Raw genomic sequence first — 17,511 nt, 5'->3', positions numbered from 1 at the left:
AAAAATGGCTCAGCTTTCCTATATCAAAAAGCAAGTGCATGCATCCAGCTGCCTCAACCTCTCAGTCATTACAACTAGGAGACCGAGCATAACTGAGGAGGGGCTTTGGGGGGGGGGGGGGATATTACACCGCTCTGTGTTTGCAAGCATCACGCCCGCAGCAAATTAGTAATTTAATTACTCGTTAGCAACAGTCCGTTTTAGTCATTTTTAGCACAGCGTGACGCGGCCTGGTAGTGTTTGCATCTCATTAAGTGGGCCAGCGTATTGAAGCTGACAGGTAGGGCTGTAATTAGCAAACGTGAGAGGGAAGGCTGTTGGAGACGTTAATTGGGCAGAAAGGAATATAAAATAAAAGTTGAGGTTTGAGTGATTATGTAGGTTAACAGTATTGCAAACTCTATGTAATACGAAGTGTAGAATTAATACACCTGGTGCTACAGAACAGCCATTTTTGTCAGTACCAGTGTTTTTATAAAAGCACACCCTTATTGATGTGATGTTCATTAGCATTCATGCTGCTTAGGTTCCCTTCCAGATGATAGACATGCGTGGAGTGTGATCCCAAGCGCGAGGCCATTGGAAGCGGCTGGCGAAGTGTTTGTTTTAACCAGTAAAAATCCTGATTATTCATCTCCAGTGGATTGTAATGTGAGCTCTCCAGTGTCTTAATCTGAGCTGAAGGGCTTCACAGCATACCGACAGCAAATCGGATTTATGAAAAGCCATTAGCCAATGAGCAACGGCTCCACCTTGCCTCTGCCCCTCTGCACACGCCGACCTCCCCTGTAGCCTCTTTTTTGGTGAAGGTTAACTGGGAAATCGTATTGCATTTTAGTTCCTTTTCGAGCAAAAACAAAGAAATGCATATGATAAAAGACCCTTTACCACTTACCCTGGCTTACCTTATCCAAAAGGCCATTCAAAAGCTATGGTATTCCTCCCCCTGAAAGCTAGGCAGCCTGAAATGCTAATCACGCCTGTCTATCAAGGCTCATGTGTACGATGTGTGTGTATGTGTGTCTGTGCCTGGCATGCATATTTAATCGTAACAGTAATCCTCTTACCCTTCTACAGTTAAATTTCCAGGCACCAAAACCTACATCGACCCCGAGACCTACGAGGATCCCAACAGGGCCGTGCACCAGTTTGCCAAGGAGCTGGACGCGTCCTGCATCAAGATCGAGCGGGTTATCGGCGCAGGTGAGTTCTCCTCCAGCCTGCACACGCTCCCTTCCCCTCTCGCATTCATCACAATGACAGCCAAATATTTACGCCATCAACTGCGCCCCGGCACATCTCTCCTGTCTGGTTATTAATAGCTGTATTGCAAAAAAAAAAAAAAAAAAGAAAAGAAAGTGGGTTGAAGAGAGTGTGTGTTTGGGTGGGGAGGTGTGTGAAATCACGCAGAAATTAATACATCTTCTCTTCAGGCTACAATGCGCAAAGATGCATCACCGTTGATGAATTGCCACTGGGCCGCTTCTTAGATATTGTCGTGTAAGGGTGTTAGCGAACACAGAACGTGGCGTATCCAATTATGTCTGCCGGTCATATTCCCTAGTGTGTTCCCTTAGCGTAACGCCATGTAGTAGTAGTAGGGTCCTGTCACCGGCAAGAATGATGCATTGTGTGGTCAAGATCCACATAAGGGTGTTAAACATGGTAGAGGCTGAAGGGTTTAACTTGGCCTGTGTGTGGTGGGCGGCTGCTTTTTTTTTGTGATAGGCGAGTTCGGAGAGGTGTGCAGCGGCCGGCTGAAGCTTCCCGGGAAAAGGGACGTGCCCGTGGCCATCAAGACTCTGAAAGTGGGCTACACAGACAAGCAAAGGCGGGACTTCCTGTGCGAGGCCAGCATCATGGGACAGTTTGACCATCCGAATGTGGTTCATCTGGAGGGAGTGGTCACCAGAGGTCAGTTTATAAGTCAGAAACATTAGTCCTTCACCAAACCTCCTAGTACAGTTTTTTACGTATAGAAGTAACAAATTGACCAAAAAATCCTTGGTTTACTTGCTTTTTATTCAGTTATCAGCAATATCAACATCTGCTGCATCTGTAGTATATGGCTGATAATGATTTAAGCACTGCAAAAATGATTGCAACTGTATTGTACTGATGCAGACTGATTTTAAAAGGCATTCATGCATCCTCTTTACATATTACTTAATAACTGCTACTTAATACAGCATGTCTAAAAGTTTGTTGCTACATCACCTTTTCGGTTAGTTCAGCTACATTCAAGTGCCCACATTGCTGACTTGGGTTTAAACATGCACACATGTTGTACTGTATAATTCTGCATAAAAAAATAATAAAAAAACATTCTCAGTTTGATTGGATCTTGTAGAGAAGTTGTGTATCAGCCTCGGGTTACTAAGTCCAGTACCATGCAAAGTTAAGTATGATAAAGTCCCCCAGCATAAAGCTGTGGAGCGGTACAACTGTGTTTTCTAGATTGGCGGAGCTCCATCCATACCTTTGAGGTGATCCTGAGGGGGCCCTTTTTAAAATATGTTGGGTAACCATAAGATTTTAGAGCTAAAACTGTTTACCACTACATTATTTAACACTTTGAAGCAGGGTGGTCACTGTAAAAATAAGAACCTTCATGTTTAATGGTTTCTGGGGACAGCAAAAATATGTAGGGAAGAAGAATGAATGTAAGAACTGTAACCAAACTGGACATTTTATCAGCTTATCTGTGGGTTTAGTAATTTTATTATCACATAAACCAATCTACATAGCACTCAAGCAAGGAAAATTTTCCAGTCTGCTACTGATATTAAATAAATAACACAAGTGATATTGTCAGCGTCACTTCAGAAATTACCTACTTGATTCTCCACCTAAAAAAAAATCACAACCCGAATCTGCTTAATTTAATGCTCAAACAGTTCTCTGTTCGAGCCAGAAAAAGTTAAACCTCGGACACCTAATTACTCATTAAATATATGATTTGAACCATATCTTTCGAGGGATTCAATAGTCTGACTTTAGATGTTTTCTGTTGTGAATAAAAGGACGTGACTAGAAATGTTAAAAAGTACATTGTACTTCTTAAATAAATGAAAAGAATGCACTCTGCTCTCTTAACGTAGGTGCCTTTTAGAGCTCCGATTGAGTTATTGTCTCTCATTACGGCTTCACGCCGTAAGTGGATGGAGTTTATCTTCCCGACTCTGCACCTAATGGAGTTTGTTCTTCTCTTTGTCAGGAAAACCAGTCATGATCGTAATTGAATACATGGAGAACGGCTCGTTAGACGCCTTTCTCAGGGTGAGTATAATCGTCCCCCACACAGTTTGCACTGAGAATTCAACACACTGTCTTAAATTGGCTTCATGCACGCCACCAGATCCAACACTTAAAGGTCCCTGTTTTAGTAGACCAGCAGTCTTCCATCTGCAGCCAGTAATGAAACACCTGCTGGACTGAGAGAACAGTTTGACCAGTGCTCTGAAAGTTTTGTGCATAGTAAATGTTCATGCGTTTAATTTGTTCTGGAAGTGAACCAAAAGTCATATTTTAATCATAATGAAATTGTTTAGGCACAAAATGTACTGTGTCCTTAGGAAACCTTTAGCATTAGCTGGAAATGAGTCACTGCTTGCCTACTAGTTGTTATATTTTTAAGCACAGTGGTCGGTCGTAATGCTGAGACCTTGTATGCACTTTCATCAACATTATGGCTTTTAAACTACACAAATATAAGCTCAAAAGTACGGTGCCACCACTGGAATGTGACTTTTGCTTGTCTACCATGGATACTAAGGTACAACTGCAACAAAGAGGTTTTTATTTAATCTACTTATTTGCAAGATAAAAAAAAAAACATGTCCCTTTTCCAGCCTTGTTTTAAACACTTTATTAACCTTGTAACATAATATGAATAAAAAAATCAGTCGTTAAAAAATCTTCTGTTATTTGAAAAATAGACTACAGTGCCTATGAGGCCATACTAGACTTTTTATTGAATTTTTACAATACACTTGCGGAAGTTACAGGTGGAAGAATGTAACTGTGGCACAATTTTAAGGAGGACCTACACATGTGTATAGTTATCTTTTTGTGTGGTTTATGTCCTTAAAATGCTATATAATGTTGTTAAATGCGAAAGCATGTTATCTCCAAAACTTTAAATACTTCCTTGACATCCCCTGATGAGAAACATAGCCTATAAAATATGTTGCCTGCTAATTTGCCCCTTCAGAGTAGGCTAAAGTTAGTTAGCCTTTTGTAGACAGATAGACTAGTAGACTTATATCTGTGTTTTTTGTTTTTTTTTTGTGCAGAAGCATGATGGGCAGTTCACAGTAATTCAGCTGGTGGGAATGCTTCGAGGCATCGCAGCTGGGATGCGCTACCTCTCGGACATGGGCTACGTGCACCGCGACTTGGCGGCGCGAAACGTCCTCGTCAACAGCAACCTCGTATGTAAAGTCTCGGATTTCGGCCTGTCCAGAGTGATTGACGACGATCCAGAGGCTGTCTACACCACAACGGTGAGTCAATTAAAGCTTTTCTCAGCCTCAGCCTGCCTGCCTCCCAGCCCTGCACGCACGGTTATGCCATCGGAATACTCAAACGCTCTGGAAGAGCTGCTGCATGGGAATGCATTGCAGACACACGTGCAGCTCTCCGGGCTTACCGCACTCCTAAGCATCCCCCTTAACTACAGCGCTGTCTGCTATTGCTATCTGCTGGTGTGACTGTGTGCTAAGTCGTGACTCTTCTCTGGTTGATGTTTTAGGGGAAGATGCAGGATGTAATGAATTTGATGTTTCCTCCAGCCACTGACCTGCATTTTACTGAACAGGGAGGAAAGATCCCGGTTCGGTGGACAGCCACGGAAGCCATCCAGTACCGTAAATTCACATCGGCAAGTGATGTGTGGAGTTACGGCATTGTCATGTGGGAGGTCATGTCCTATGGGGAACGGCCTTACTGGGACATGTCCAATCAAGATGTAAGTCACTGTCTTCATGGAAATACATGCAAACCAGACGTTCTATGATGGGTTTATTATTATGCAGTGTTATTTGTTTTAGGAGTATTTCAGCAGTAGATACTTAGAAATCTTCTTTGATTTGTTGAGTACGTATTTAATAAACAAATTAGGGACTTGTATTGAAATGTAACATTATGCTTTATCATATCTACATTAACACAATTGCTAAATTTGTCAAGATTCTACAGTAACCTCCCATTTCCAAAACATATGCAACACTGCACCAGCAGACAACATAAATGACAATTTCTCTATTTTTTTTCCAATTCAGCCTGCTGTAAGACTCAGGATCATTTATTTTGTGAAAGTCTTACATGCAGAGTTTTTTTTAGCAAATATTATTAATTCAATGTTCATTTTGGAGACCATACTTGTTAAAATAGCTTATATTCTAACCAAACTATAGAAGGCTTGGTCAATAATGGCCCATCCCACAGTGGGTGTTCTTGTAAATCTTGTAAAGATTTGAAGATTTATCAACTTTAAACTAAGCAGGGAACGTTGCATTGCAGCGTGATCACCTGGCACAGTAATCATTCAGTTTTACCTCCCATACTCACACTAAATGTGTTCATTTATCTTCATCCTGGTTGGCAATAACAGTTTACTCTGTTGCAGCAGAGTTTTTGAAGCCTGTTCCTCAGAGATTTTCACTTCCACAGCGTTTTGAGAGCAATATTCACCTTTCTGCATTAAACCGATCTTATGGCGTAGTAATCATCGGGTCTTCAGTGCTCACTCTATGAGTTCATTTATCTCTATTTACAAAATCAGCTCTCTTAATCGCTGAGCCTTGAGCTGTGCTCTCTCCACCCCTCATGCTGTTCCAGCAGAAAAAGGCGGCGGGTTCAAATCTCTGCGACGCCTCCTCTGCATCTGGCCTGTTTCCCTCTCGAGCGCTTCAGAGCCGATTGGAGGAGTAGCTCCCTCATGAGCTCGCTCTTCTCTGCCACGCTGCTTGTTATCAGTCACATCCCACACCGTGCTTTGTTTGTCTCTCTTGCCACCTGGTGCTAAAGAGTGGCCAGCGCTGATCATCCTCCGGCCGTATGGACTGATGGAAAACAGATACGTAGACAAAGAGAGTGCTTAGCATTTAAAGTGCCTTCTTAGATTAGGGCATTTTAACCTCATTAATGACATACGATAATGTGAAAATGTGTCGTTAGAGGAGCTCTGTAATTTTACTGCTATCTATTTAGCCATGAAGAACCCTGGACCCAATATAGAGTCCCCATGTTCTTTCACTTTCACTCCCTACTTATACTTTTACTTTTATCTCACAGACAGTGGTTGGTACTTACAGTACCAACACTGCACTGCACTTCATCATCATTCCCATCACAGTGGAGTTTTCCACCACATTGTAATTCCACCGCCGTAGCAGTTAATGATATGTATGAAGGAAAAGTGGTTTTAAGCCATCGCTGTTTGCAGGCACTTGTCTTGTGTATGCTACTCTGTTAGGCACACTCTTTGTCAAAATTACACAAGCTTGAACATCCTCAGAGAAGGTAAACACCCCTTATCAGAAAGACTAATGATGACTTATAATTCCCCACTTTCCTAGCTGCACACACAGGCCACCCTCTGCGGAGTAGCAGATGCTAGCAAACACCAATGCAAAGAAGCTGTAAACGCGGACGAACGCCGGGTACTATAAAAAAAAACGAACGCGGGCCTATGCCGCATGCTTGATTTCTGGCAGACATCAATGTCAGCGATTTCTGTACCCTGTCAGGACGGAGGCAGCTTCCTCCTCTAGGGTGCGGAGAAAGCCAGCGATTGTACATTTACATTTCTGCAACACTTTGGTTGTTTTGACACTTCTCTCTCTGTAACTCTGAAGTTTTGCTTGAAAAGACACGACGAGAATAGCAGATGAACGCGCCGAGAAAGTAAACAGAGATGCAGCCGCTGTTTCGTGGGTGGAGAGAGTGAAAAACAAACACCTATGGACCTTCCCCTTTCCCACTTCTGTTGACTCATACTTAGCTGGTTCACTAAGGTCAGGGCCAGCTTTGCCAAGGGGAAAATACAGAGTGATTTTAATTCTTTAGCGTCCACTTACTTGTACCAATAATTCGGGGTGTACCGATGCACAGGGGTGCTGTTCGGACTTGCCAATGCACCATCCCACCTGCCTACAGATTAGACTCTATGCTTGCTAGGTTATTTTAGTAACACAGAAACACAGACAGTTGTTGAGCAGACCTTGACTAAGCATCAGTCATCAGTGAGGTTCTTGGCTTTAGTCAATTATTTTTAACATGCAGTCAGGCCGAAAGAGCGTAATGCTTTTGTTCCACTCCTTAAAAGTTTCTTAAGCTAAACCCAAACTACATACGGTTCATCTGGCAAAGCTGATGGCTCTTTGGTTAGAGCAAGAGGTAAATCAACAGCTTTGTCATTAACTATTAGCTATAACTCCCTTTCATGCTTCTTTCTTCCTTAACTTCTTTAAAGAAAGATTATGCACCTTTTTTCTAATTTTGACTTATCTTTATATGTTTAAATTACAAACACAGAGTCAGGGAGTTTTCAAAAAGAGTTTTTAAATCTTGAAGTAAACCACAAACCATGGAGTTGTCAGAATTCTGTGGTTGAAGAGCTCCTAGTTAAAGAACAACAATGTTTTGGGTAAAGTAAGCCAAGGCAAAGAGAGGCAGTTAAAGGTGCTGTTGTTACCTGTGGTCCATAACCTATTCATTCATGCATACTACGGAAGTTAATCATCTATATTCTTAACTCCCCTTGATGCTTCCTTCTTTCTTCTGTCCTCTAATTATACTGACTCTTCCTTCTTTTAGTAGTGTTAGGGTACAAAACAGGGTGAGGGCTAGATTTAGGCTTTGGGTTAAGGTTAAGCTCAGGGTGAAATGTCTGGGTGGTATGTCAATTCGTATGCCCAATCAACCAATGGTTATTCTGAGATAAAGGAGGTTCATAGTTCAATGAATATGCCTATGTGGGGCTCACATGGGCAGAACAAGAGCTTTCCTGACTTTCTCACCTAGGATAAATTTGGGGCAGTGGTGGCTTAGTTGTTAGATGACAGGCACTGGGTAATTGATGACAGGGTTTTAAGTTTAATACCTGATTTCTGCCAGCTGACAATGTTGGACCCTTTGTGATCACTCTATCACTATGTGGGTGTGTTCACTGCATATGTGGGTTGAAGGCCATGGCCACATTCCATCTGCGTGACCAACAGGAATGGTTAGTGTGGTTGTCTTGTCTTAATCACTTACCCTCCCTTTATTGCTGTAAGCAGCCTCTACTTATCTGGGAGTGGTTTCTACCAAATGTTGAAACTTTACTTTGGGGATTTGATTGCATTAAACTGTACGAGCATCAGTGAGGTCTTGACCTAATGCTAAGGTATTCTGTGTTGGCCCAATACTCCACAGAAAGCAATTCCACTGCTCCACAGACCAGTAATGGAGGGTGACCTAAAGACCCCTGTAGTCAATAATACAGTTGTGCTAGAGCAACCGATTCTATTGGTGCAGTTGTGTTAGGTGAATTTACTCATTTGAAGTTTTGAACATACAGTGTACAAACAGTGTGTCTTTGATGTTGGGTAACCAGGCAATTATATCTCATGCAAAATGAAGAACAATTTTTTAAATATTTAAATAATTAAAGAGTAGGAAATTAGGGTAGGAAGCAAGAATGACCCAACATATTGATTGAAGATTATAAATAATGGTACAGAATAACTCTAATAACAAAAAAAGCAATTATCAAACAAAAAAAGGCTTCTAAAATAATTCACACTCTCATTATTTACAGGTCATCAAGGCTATAGAGGAGGGTTATCGTCTTCCGGCTCCCATGGACTGCCCCCCTGGTCTCCACCAGCTCATGCTGGACTGCTGGCAGAAGGACCGAGCCGACCGGCCCAAATTTGACCAGATAGTTGGCATTTTGGATAAAATGATCCGCAACCCCAACACCCTGAAAACTCCTGTGGGAACTACCACAAGGTAAAATCAACCTGTTCCATCAAAAACATAACCATATTGCTTCACAGTAGTGATACACAATGTTTACTCCCCATTGTTTTCATCCAAAAAATAAATGAATGGCCTGTTATTTATTTTTCTCATCGTTTTTTTCTTCCTATTACTTCTGTTCTGTTGTTGTGTTTTATTCTCCTTGTAACAAGATTAGCAAACAATAGTGTGTGGATGTGCCCACTGAGATTTACAGATGAAAGATAAATCCCAGGGAATCAATACAGCCAAGCCGCTTCCATGGCTTTATGGTCAATAGCAGGGCCTTTAAATCAATCGCCATAATGAGAGCCCGGGACTTTTAAGTTCTGTGGGGGCACCGACGCCCACTGTGGCATTTATCAGATGAAACCCATTTACGGGAGAGCATGGCCAGAGCCTGTGTGAGATAGAGGACATAACCTGAGAAACAGCAGGGAAAAGGAGCTTAGTCTACTTTGCCATTGCTTTTACTGGGAGGGTTACAGCTGGATTTACCTTTGGGAAGGAAAATAAATGACTTTCTTGTGCCACAAAAATGAAAAGATGAGAGCAATGGCCACTATAACATTTTTATTTATTTTTTTTGTTATTAGACATAGTAGGTCAGGGTGCAACTCGCCCTTTTATGTCAGCCATCTAGCCCCTACCTTATTGCTTTGAACTAAGAGAAAGTGAAATCAGATCAGTGCTAAAAAGCAATCCCTTCCACAGCTCAAGCATTAGGGTACTGTGGCTCAGATGCCTTTTTTTTTTTTTTTTGGGTGATCACATTAGTCTCCTGTCATTTTCAGACCCATTAGCCCGCTGCTGGACCAGAACACGCCAGACTTTACCTCGTTCTGCTCGGTCAGCGAGTGGTTGGAAGCCATTAAGATGGAGAGATACAAAGACAACTTCACTGCAGCTGGATACAGCTCACTCGAGTCCGTCGCAAGGATGACTATCGAGTAAGAAACACATTTTTATTAACTCATTCTTTTATCACACATGATTAACCATTATTTATATTCATGTTTTAATAGTTTACATTACTTTATATAGATATATGACAGTACTTATCAGATTCCTTATCTAAAGCCAATCAAAACTGTATGTAATTAACAGTTTTTTGTTAATTGACTGAGTTGCTATACCCAGTTATTTATTTTTTTTATATATTCTTGCCTGAAAATGAACTGAAAATTGTTCCTTCCTATGACTGACAACAACAGTCTCAATCTCAATATCTAGTATTCTCATTTCTAGTATCTCACTTTGCCCTGCAACATTATTCTTGCAAACAGACAGCTAAAATAAATTTTAAAAAACCCTGAAAACTAAATATGTAACTGAAATATAGTTTATTGTTTCCTGGATTTATGCTTTTTTGCCATTGTGTATCAGTGTATGTGCAAAGTAAAAAAAACAACAACATTCTTTTCATATTATCATTTATAACTTAAATATTAAACCAATAAACGATTTATCAGGAAGTAACTTATCAGTCACTAACATATCTTGCACCCCTAGTTATTGCACTTGAAATGCCATAAAAGAACAAGTTTTATTATGACTTATTTACAATAAATAAGTTTACAATTTTTTTTTACATTGGTTATTTAGGTTGTCATAAACAGATTATGTAAGAGCAGTCTTAGAAAATCTGCCCTTCAATAAATAATTACAGTTAAATTTGACATGTTAAATTGAATGGTTTTGTAGCCATAACAGCAGCTTGTAATGCTTAACCTAAATGAGCTTCATTCACCAATTTACTGAGGAATGCCTCAGGAACAGATTCATGATGTGATTGAACTTATATGATCCATCTAATAAGGATGGGTCCCATTGTTTTAGTAAACAGACAAATACATCAAACAAGATTGGTAAAAATCCAAATTTCCCTGAAATGAATGGTTGGTGATTGTATGGAAATCTCATGCAACACAATCCTGCATCTTTAAAAGCCTACTGAATTACTGCTCCCACCTCCTCGCGCATGGAGGGGCTGAATGTGCATCTATTCTAATCCATGCCCAGGCATGTCATGTTGTTGTAGAACATAGCATTTCTGTCTTGTCTCTTCTCCATTAGCAAAATAATGCATGAGTCCATAAATCTTGGATGCTCGGCGGCGCCACCGCGTGATTTATGAGTGTGTGTTTCTATCGGCAGGGACGTGATGAGTTTGGGGATTTCTTTAGTGGGCCATCAGAAGAAAGTCATGAGCAGTATACAGACTATGAGAGCTCAGATGATTCACCTGCACGGGACAGGCGTCCAGGTGTGACGGACAACTGCGGGAGCCCCCTCTCCTCCCAACCGGGCGTGGGTGGGACGTCTGGAGAAAACCGACGTAAATAAACTGCACCGGTTACGGGTGCCCTCAGAGGATAATCACGAACACTCAACAGAAACAAACTGAGAACATGAAGCCTCTCTCTCTCTCCCTTGAAGAGTTGACTCTTCTGAAAGTAATGGAAATGGACCATTCCTTTTATTCTACAGCCGGGCTTTTTCCTTTATTTGCCGCCTCTTTTGTGAGGATGCCGGAAGAAGGAAAAAGCAAAGGAAGGAAGGAAATGAGGGAGGAAATACTACTACCTGGATACATTAAAAGCTCCGAAAGAAAAGCTCGTTAAGTATCAGTGGAGAGACGGAGCGTTTTCTAGTAGTTTTTCGTTTTTTTCCCTTTTATCTTTACGGACGGTTGATTTGCTCTTTGATGGTATGGATATTTTTTACTAAAAAGGACAGAAGTGCACAAAAGAAGCAAATCCAGCCGGTACAAAAAAACTAAAAAAAAAAAAAAAAACTGAGTGAGTTTGTTTATTTTTTTTTTTAAATGATTATTATTTCTTTACATTTCTTTTCATAATAGCCATGTTCCAGCAGCTGTGGTTGGCTACATTAGTTTCCCGCTTCACGTTTGACGGTTTGCCTTTTCGAATTTCAGTGTGGCATTGACAACAGGGTAATTAAAATGAAATAAAATAAAAAAATAAAAAATATATAAAAATAGGAATAAATAAACAAAATAACCAAGCATCCGCTCTGTGGGCAGAGAGAGGCAGAAGCAGTGACTGAATGTTGACAGAGGCTTGGCTTCTCAGGCCAGTTGCTATTTGTGTACCGAGACTCTTTCAGCGCCGGATCTGTCTGCAGCGAGTCGGAGCAGGAGCGCTTCATTGTTTTTCCGCCGGGTGTGTTTTCAAAACCCTGGCCAACGTGAAGGCGGATTCACGTTTTCTGATACACCTCAACGTGTTGTTTTGTGTGAGACGTGAAAGGATTACAAAGACAGTTGAAAACAACTGAGAACCACTCCAGATGGACTCTTTCTTTTTTCTTTTTCTTTTTTACGCAAAGAGAACGAGAGAACAAGCGCTATAGGTCCTTTCTTATTTCTTTACCTGATGTGAAAGGTTCTTATCTGCAATATTTTTCCATTTCCTTGCTCTTTTTGTCTCTTTCTAATGTTATTATTTTATGAGGTGTCTCCGTATAGATAGCACTATTGAAGACTGTGTTTAATATAAAGGCGGTTCGATCTAAAGCTAATTAATTGTTTTTTTGATTTTTTTTTGCAGATATATTGCAGAATAGTTCATATTTGAGTTACTGCAGTCCCAGGCAGTCGCTTCTAGGTCCCATAGTGTTATTTCAGTTCAGGAGTGATAATACTTTACGCTTGTAGAGGCAGATATACACTCTGAGGAACGGCTTTTGATGTTTATGGGATCATTTTTTTTGCAGATCAGTCTGTGCAGTCTCCCGCAGCGTAAGCAGGACTAGGTAGTTGGAGCTGAAGACGTAGACGAGAAGAGTTCCATTAGCGCCTGGGAGAGGCTGATCAATCAGAGCAATAATATTTGAGATGGAACTTTCTTTGTGACGTTAAGGTGCTATTGTAGATTTTTATCATTTCGGCACGTCGCGGTTAACGACAGTACGTCGATGATCTTTAGAAAGGGAAAAGGTTTCCCAGTGTGTGGGTTTCCTCTTTTCCCCAAAGGCAGTGGGGAAACGAAAAAAAAAGTAAAAAACAAAAAAAAAACACACACAAACTCAGAAGAATGTGTTTTCCCGTCCTCGTCAATGTCGCTGTTCGCTGTTCTGCTGTTCTGCTCTTCTTCCTCAAGCCGGGCGCTCCAAGGAGGGAATCCGCTCTTTTAGACGTGGTTAAAGCCAATTTCTCGGTGCCATGAATCTCTATGGTCTGGGTTTGACTCGTCCCCAGTATTGTGTACGTCTTTAAATCAACAGATCAACCATTTCCCCTTTTTTGCTTAGAGAGAGAGAAAGAGAGAGGGGGAAAAAACAACACTGGTATTTCTAGTGGATCGTGTGGTTACTTTAAAATTACAGAGGAAGAATAATCACTGGTTTATGCAGCACTGGAGAGGAAATGCAACACACACTAAACTTGAAAAAATGTTCAGGATTGCTTTTTTTTTTTTTTTATATATTAGCCGGGGGTTGGCATCACCCTGTTTGAGCCCTTAAACTACAATCCCTTATGGTGGCAAATCTATTCATGCTCCACAAATGAGCAAATGTGTTCTTTCAAAGAAGCAGTGTTGGGTGATATATATATATCGTCTATAGCGGAAGGCATGATATATTGGCATTCAGTTATGGCAATATACAGTATATATATAAAAACAGTCCAGTCAGATTATTATGGTCACCTCCTTGTTTCTCTATTCTTTGTCCATTTGATCAGCTCCACTGAACATGGAAGACATTTTGTTGTTCTGCAAAGTCTCCTCCTTTCACTCTGTTCCTTTTATGGTCAGAAACCAACAGGATTTAAGGATTCAAGGAGACTTTATTGTCATTCACATCACATGTGGTACATGAGGTGGAAGGAAATTGTATGCTCACGATCCTACCTGAGCTCGTACACAATCTGTCCAAGCCCAATCTGCCTCGCCCCAACTGTCATTATGAGCCTAAACTTGATTTAAATCCAACATTTTTAGTAAGTGGAATGCTAATACTGACCTTTTTAACTACAATTCTGAGTCGTTCCTAATTCCCCAAATTTTTCATCATTTTGTCTGCTGGCTGCATCCACACCCACTCGTAGTTAGAAGAATTCTGTGTGCGGTGTGGCAAATGACAGATGTGCAGAACTTTTCATTTTAGTTACATAGAAAGCTGTGGTTGTGCACAAGTGGTGGAGTTTTTTTTTGTGGTTTGTTACTTTGTATATTGAGATTATCACTCCATAGCTCCATATAAAATAATACCATTACATAGTCCTACATTACAGATCATTTTATTTGAGCCCAACCCAACAAAGCCCGAGAAAAGTATTAGGAAATCTCAACCCGAGTTTGGGTTGGGCATTGGGTCAGACTCAGCAGACAATGTAATCTCTAATCTCTCTATTCTCAGCACTGTAGTGATACTGGAATAATGGTGGTGTGTCACTATGTGTTGTGCTGGTGGTTACATGTGGTTCTCATATTTAAAACTCTGAAACTGTAAAAAATGGACAGTGGGTGTTTAAACAAGAGAGTGGTTCTAATATTCTGACTGGTCTGTGGCTTATCTAAAGCACTCATTGCTAGACTGGGCGCATTTTACAGAATGTAGGCAAAATCTTACAAAACCTGATTGCTTAGGTGGGAGATTCCATTCACTGGAATACACTTGCTCCCCAAAAAAAGTCAGATTCATCATAGCAATGGCATGTCATAATTTGAAATGAATAACATGTTTTCTGAAACACAGATGAGTTGTGTACTCCCAGATCAATAGATTGAATACAGAGAGAGCATGTCAGTATTGATAGATTTTGGTATCTGGCTGATATCAGCAGAAAAAGGCTTAATTCTATAAAAAAAATAGAATATGATCTTATTCTATATCGAATTGAGCCTAAAAGAGCACAACTCCTCACATATGGGATGTGATGTTGTTAGTTGTTATGAAAAGTGCTTCAATTACAAATTACAGAAATGTACAGGAACTGCAAGTTTATAAATAAGAAATAGGAAATGTCAGATAGACAGATCAGTAATTGTTAGCATTTTAGATTTCATCCAGATCCAGAATTGAAAAGAAGGTACTGTTTCATGTCTAGTTGGAAAAAAAAAAATCCAATCTCATCACTGCAAAACTACAGAAGTTTACATTTGTGGGCGGAGCATGGATAGGTCAGTCACACTTATTCAACTCAAATGTATTTATATAGCGCTTTTTACAACAAATGTCTCTAACTTGCATAGACATTTGGTAAGATGATTTATGATTCTTAATAAATTATAAGTCTAGATTTTCAGGGGATGAACTTTAAATGAATTAAATAAATAAAAAAAACTCTTGCACCAACAACTGAATTGACTTAATGGAAGTCATGAGGGCAAAATCTACCTTTTGTGTGGCATCACTTTTAAAATGCCATTATCTAATCTTGTAAAAACTCTGACCCCAGTATATGTATGTGTGTGTGTGTGTGTGTATGCATGAGTGTTTGTTTGCACTGCACTCTTGGATCAGATGATACCCCCAGTTAGAGGCCTATCTCCGATCTCTCCATTGCGCTAGCCTCAGCACTGGGTCTGCGCCAGCCCTTTGAATTGAATGTGAGCAGAAAGACTCGTAGGTCAGCACAAAACTGTACAAAAAAAAAAAAAAAAAGAAAGTCAGCAGCAGCAGCAGCCTGTCACGCTCAACGCGCTCCGATCTCTCTCAGCGGGGCCCCCTCCGGGCCCTCGTCGGCTCTTACCTTGTCCTATGGATCCCGGGGCCCCTGTAGAGACAGCCGTTTTAAGCCAATTTGAGATTAATGCCTGGGTTCAATCGATCTTCAATTGAGGCCACTGCAAAGGTTCAATGACAGATGTGTCATAGTGTCTTTTCTTTCCCTCCTTTTTTATTCCGAAGACGTTTTCGGCTTGGAGGAAGGACAAAAAAAAAAAAAAAATGGCCCGTATTGTGAACTCGCTTGAATCCAGGCCGGTGTGATGTTTTAAAGACTTGACGTAATGAGAAAGATGAAGTAACATGGATGCCCCCCTTTGAGAAAACTAAACACGGAAAAGAAATCTGGACGATTCCAAAGACGTCAGCACTGTTGATTGTGTCCGAGAGATCATAAACGGTTCGAGGGAAACTTTGTATATGATCTAATTGTAAAACTTGTACATTTTATTTATATTGTTGTTTCTTTTTTTACACATATTTCCTCTGTAGTGAGCTCTGAATTCATTGAAAATGCACTATATTTTTCTATCTCACTCGCAAAAACGCTTAGTCACCCGGACTATTTCAGTTGTACATAATTTCTCATTTAGGACCAAAGACGGCTGATAGGCTTCCATTTTAGAGTTTTTTTGTTTGTTTCGTTTGTTTTGTTTTTAGTTTTATTATTTTTGCGTCTTAGGTTTAAATGTACAGTAAAATAAATGGTCGATTTATTATTTATTTTTCTGTGACGATAGTATGGAGAGTATTCATTGGTCAAAAAGTATTTTCCCCAGCTGCAGAACTGTAAAATCATTGACTAGACCTATTTCTTTCTTTTTTTTTTTTTTTTTGCTTTATTTGCTTTGTAATCTTTTGACCTTTGTAATAGACTGTACATATATTTTTGGAAATATAATACAATCTCTATAGAAATGTGTTTGTGTGGTATTTTTTTTGTCATTCTCAGATATTAGGACATCTAGTTGCAACATTATAAGTCTTTGTTAAAGAATCGGTACCACTTTAAAATAAGACTACCTTTATAAAGGGTTTATAAATGGTTTACAATTAATGTTACTAATTAGGTTGTAAATGCCTTCAAAATCATTAATAATCAGTTATAACACATACGTTGAAAGAGCAACAATGACCTGTTGTTTGCCAAATAGTGAACCCACAGCTATCTTTAATGTTGCCCTTTCTAATTATGTGGTATAACTGATTATTAATGGTTTTTAAGGCATTTACAACCTAATTAGTAACCATTAATAAACTAAATGTAAACCGTTTATAAACCCTTATTTTAAAGTGGTACCAAAGAATCAGTATATCTAAAATACAATCTAAAGTTTTAATTAATTGTACATTTTGGTTCTTGATCCTGGTCTTTAAAATTTTTAGTATAGTCAAACATGTCCTGTGGTCTACAACCAAAATAATCCTGGAAAACAATTATATAAATTTTTTGTCAACAAATAGGGACATTATTTCCCAGCCAGAATCTGAACAACTGAGGAGAGTTCTCAGCATGTAAATAAAAGGGTTTAGTTAGAGTCTGTAGTGTGGATCTATTTTACACTACAGCATAAAAACTAAATATCTGAAACAATCTAAAACTATTTTAAAACTGCTATGTGTTTCTGGCAGGAGAACACCACATTTACTTTGTTTTTAACAACTATTGAACAACAAGCTCCAAACTGAATGAGAGCTAATGCTAATGATAAACTGGGGCACTGCATTATTATTTACATAAACAAAAAGATTGATTTGAATTGGTAGCATCTGATACTCTACATTAAGACAACCTGACCAGATTAG

The 17,511-nt window shown here is 39.8% G+C and overlaps 1 protein-coding gene across 7 annotated transcripts in view; it reads left to right on the top strand.

Moving 5' to 3' along the window:
• epha7 (eph receptor A7) overlaps positions 1 to 16,627 on the top strand; it is a 132,654-nt gene extending 116,027 nt beyond the window's left edge. For 2 of the 7 annotated variants that reach the window (XM_007254920.4, XM_049479359.1), the window contains exons 10-17: positions 1,090 to 1,203; positions 1,729 to 1,914; positions 3,218 to 3,279; positions 4,296 to 4,505; positions 4,754 to 4,969; positions 8,807 to 9,000; positions 9,804 to 9,959; positions 11,167 to 16,627. In XM_007254920.4, the coding sequence (XP_007254982.2) occupies positions 1,090 to 1,203; positions 1,729 to 1,914; positions 3,218 to 3,279; positions 4,296 to 4,505; positions 4,754 to 4,969; positions 8,807 to 9,000; positions 9,804 to 9,959; positions 11,167 to 11,281 (1,253 nt within the window). In that variant the 3' untranslated portion in view covers positions 11,282 to 16,627. Of the gene's footprint in view, positions 1 to 1,077; positions 1,204 to 1,728; positions 1,915 to 3,217; positions 3,280 to 4,295; positions 4,506 to 4,753; positions 4,970 to 8,806; positions 9,001 to 9,803; positions 9,960 to 11,166 lie in introns of all 7 variants that reach the window. The other 5 variants (XM_007254921.4, XM_049479366.1, XM_007254919.4 and 2 more) reach the window with 3 other exon arrangements.
• Positions 16,628 to 17,511: the final 884 nt, after the last annotated feature.

The sequence above is a fragment of the Astyanax mexicanus genome, chromosome 1 (genome assembly GCF_023375975.1).
Source record: "Astyanax mexicanus isolate ESR-SI-001 chromosome 1, AstMex3_surface, whole genome shotgun sequence".
In the NCBI taxonomy this organism is placed as follows: domain Eukaryota; kingdom Metazoa; phylum Chordata; class Actinopteri; order Characiformes; family Acestrorhamphidae; genus Astyanax; species Astyanax mexicanus.
Note: the sequence above shows the minus strand (reverse complement) of the source record. Positions and strands in the feature narration are given on the sequence as shown.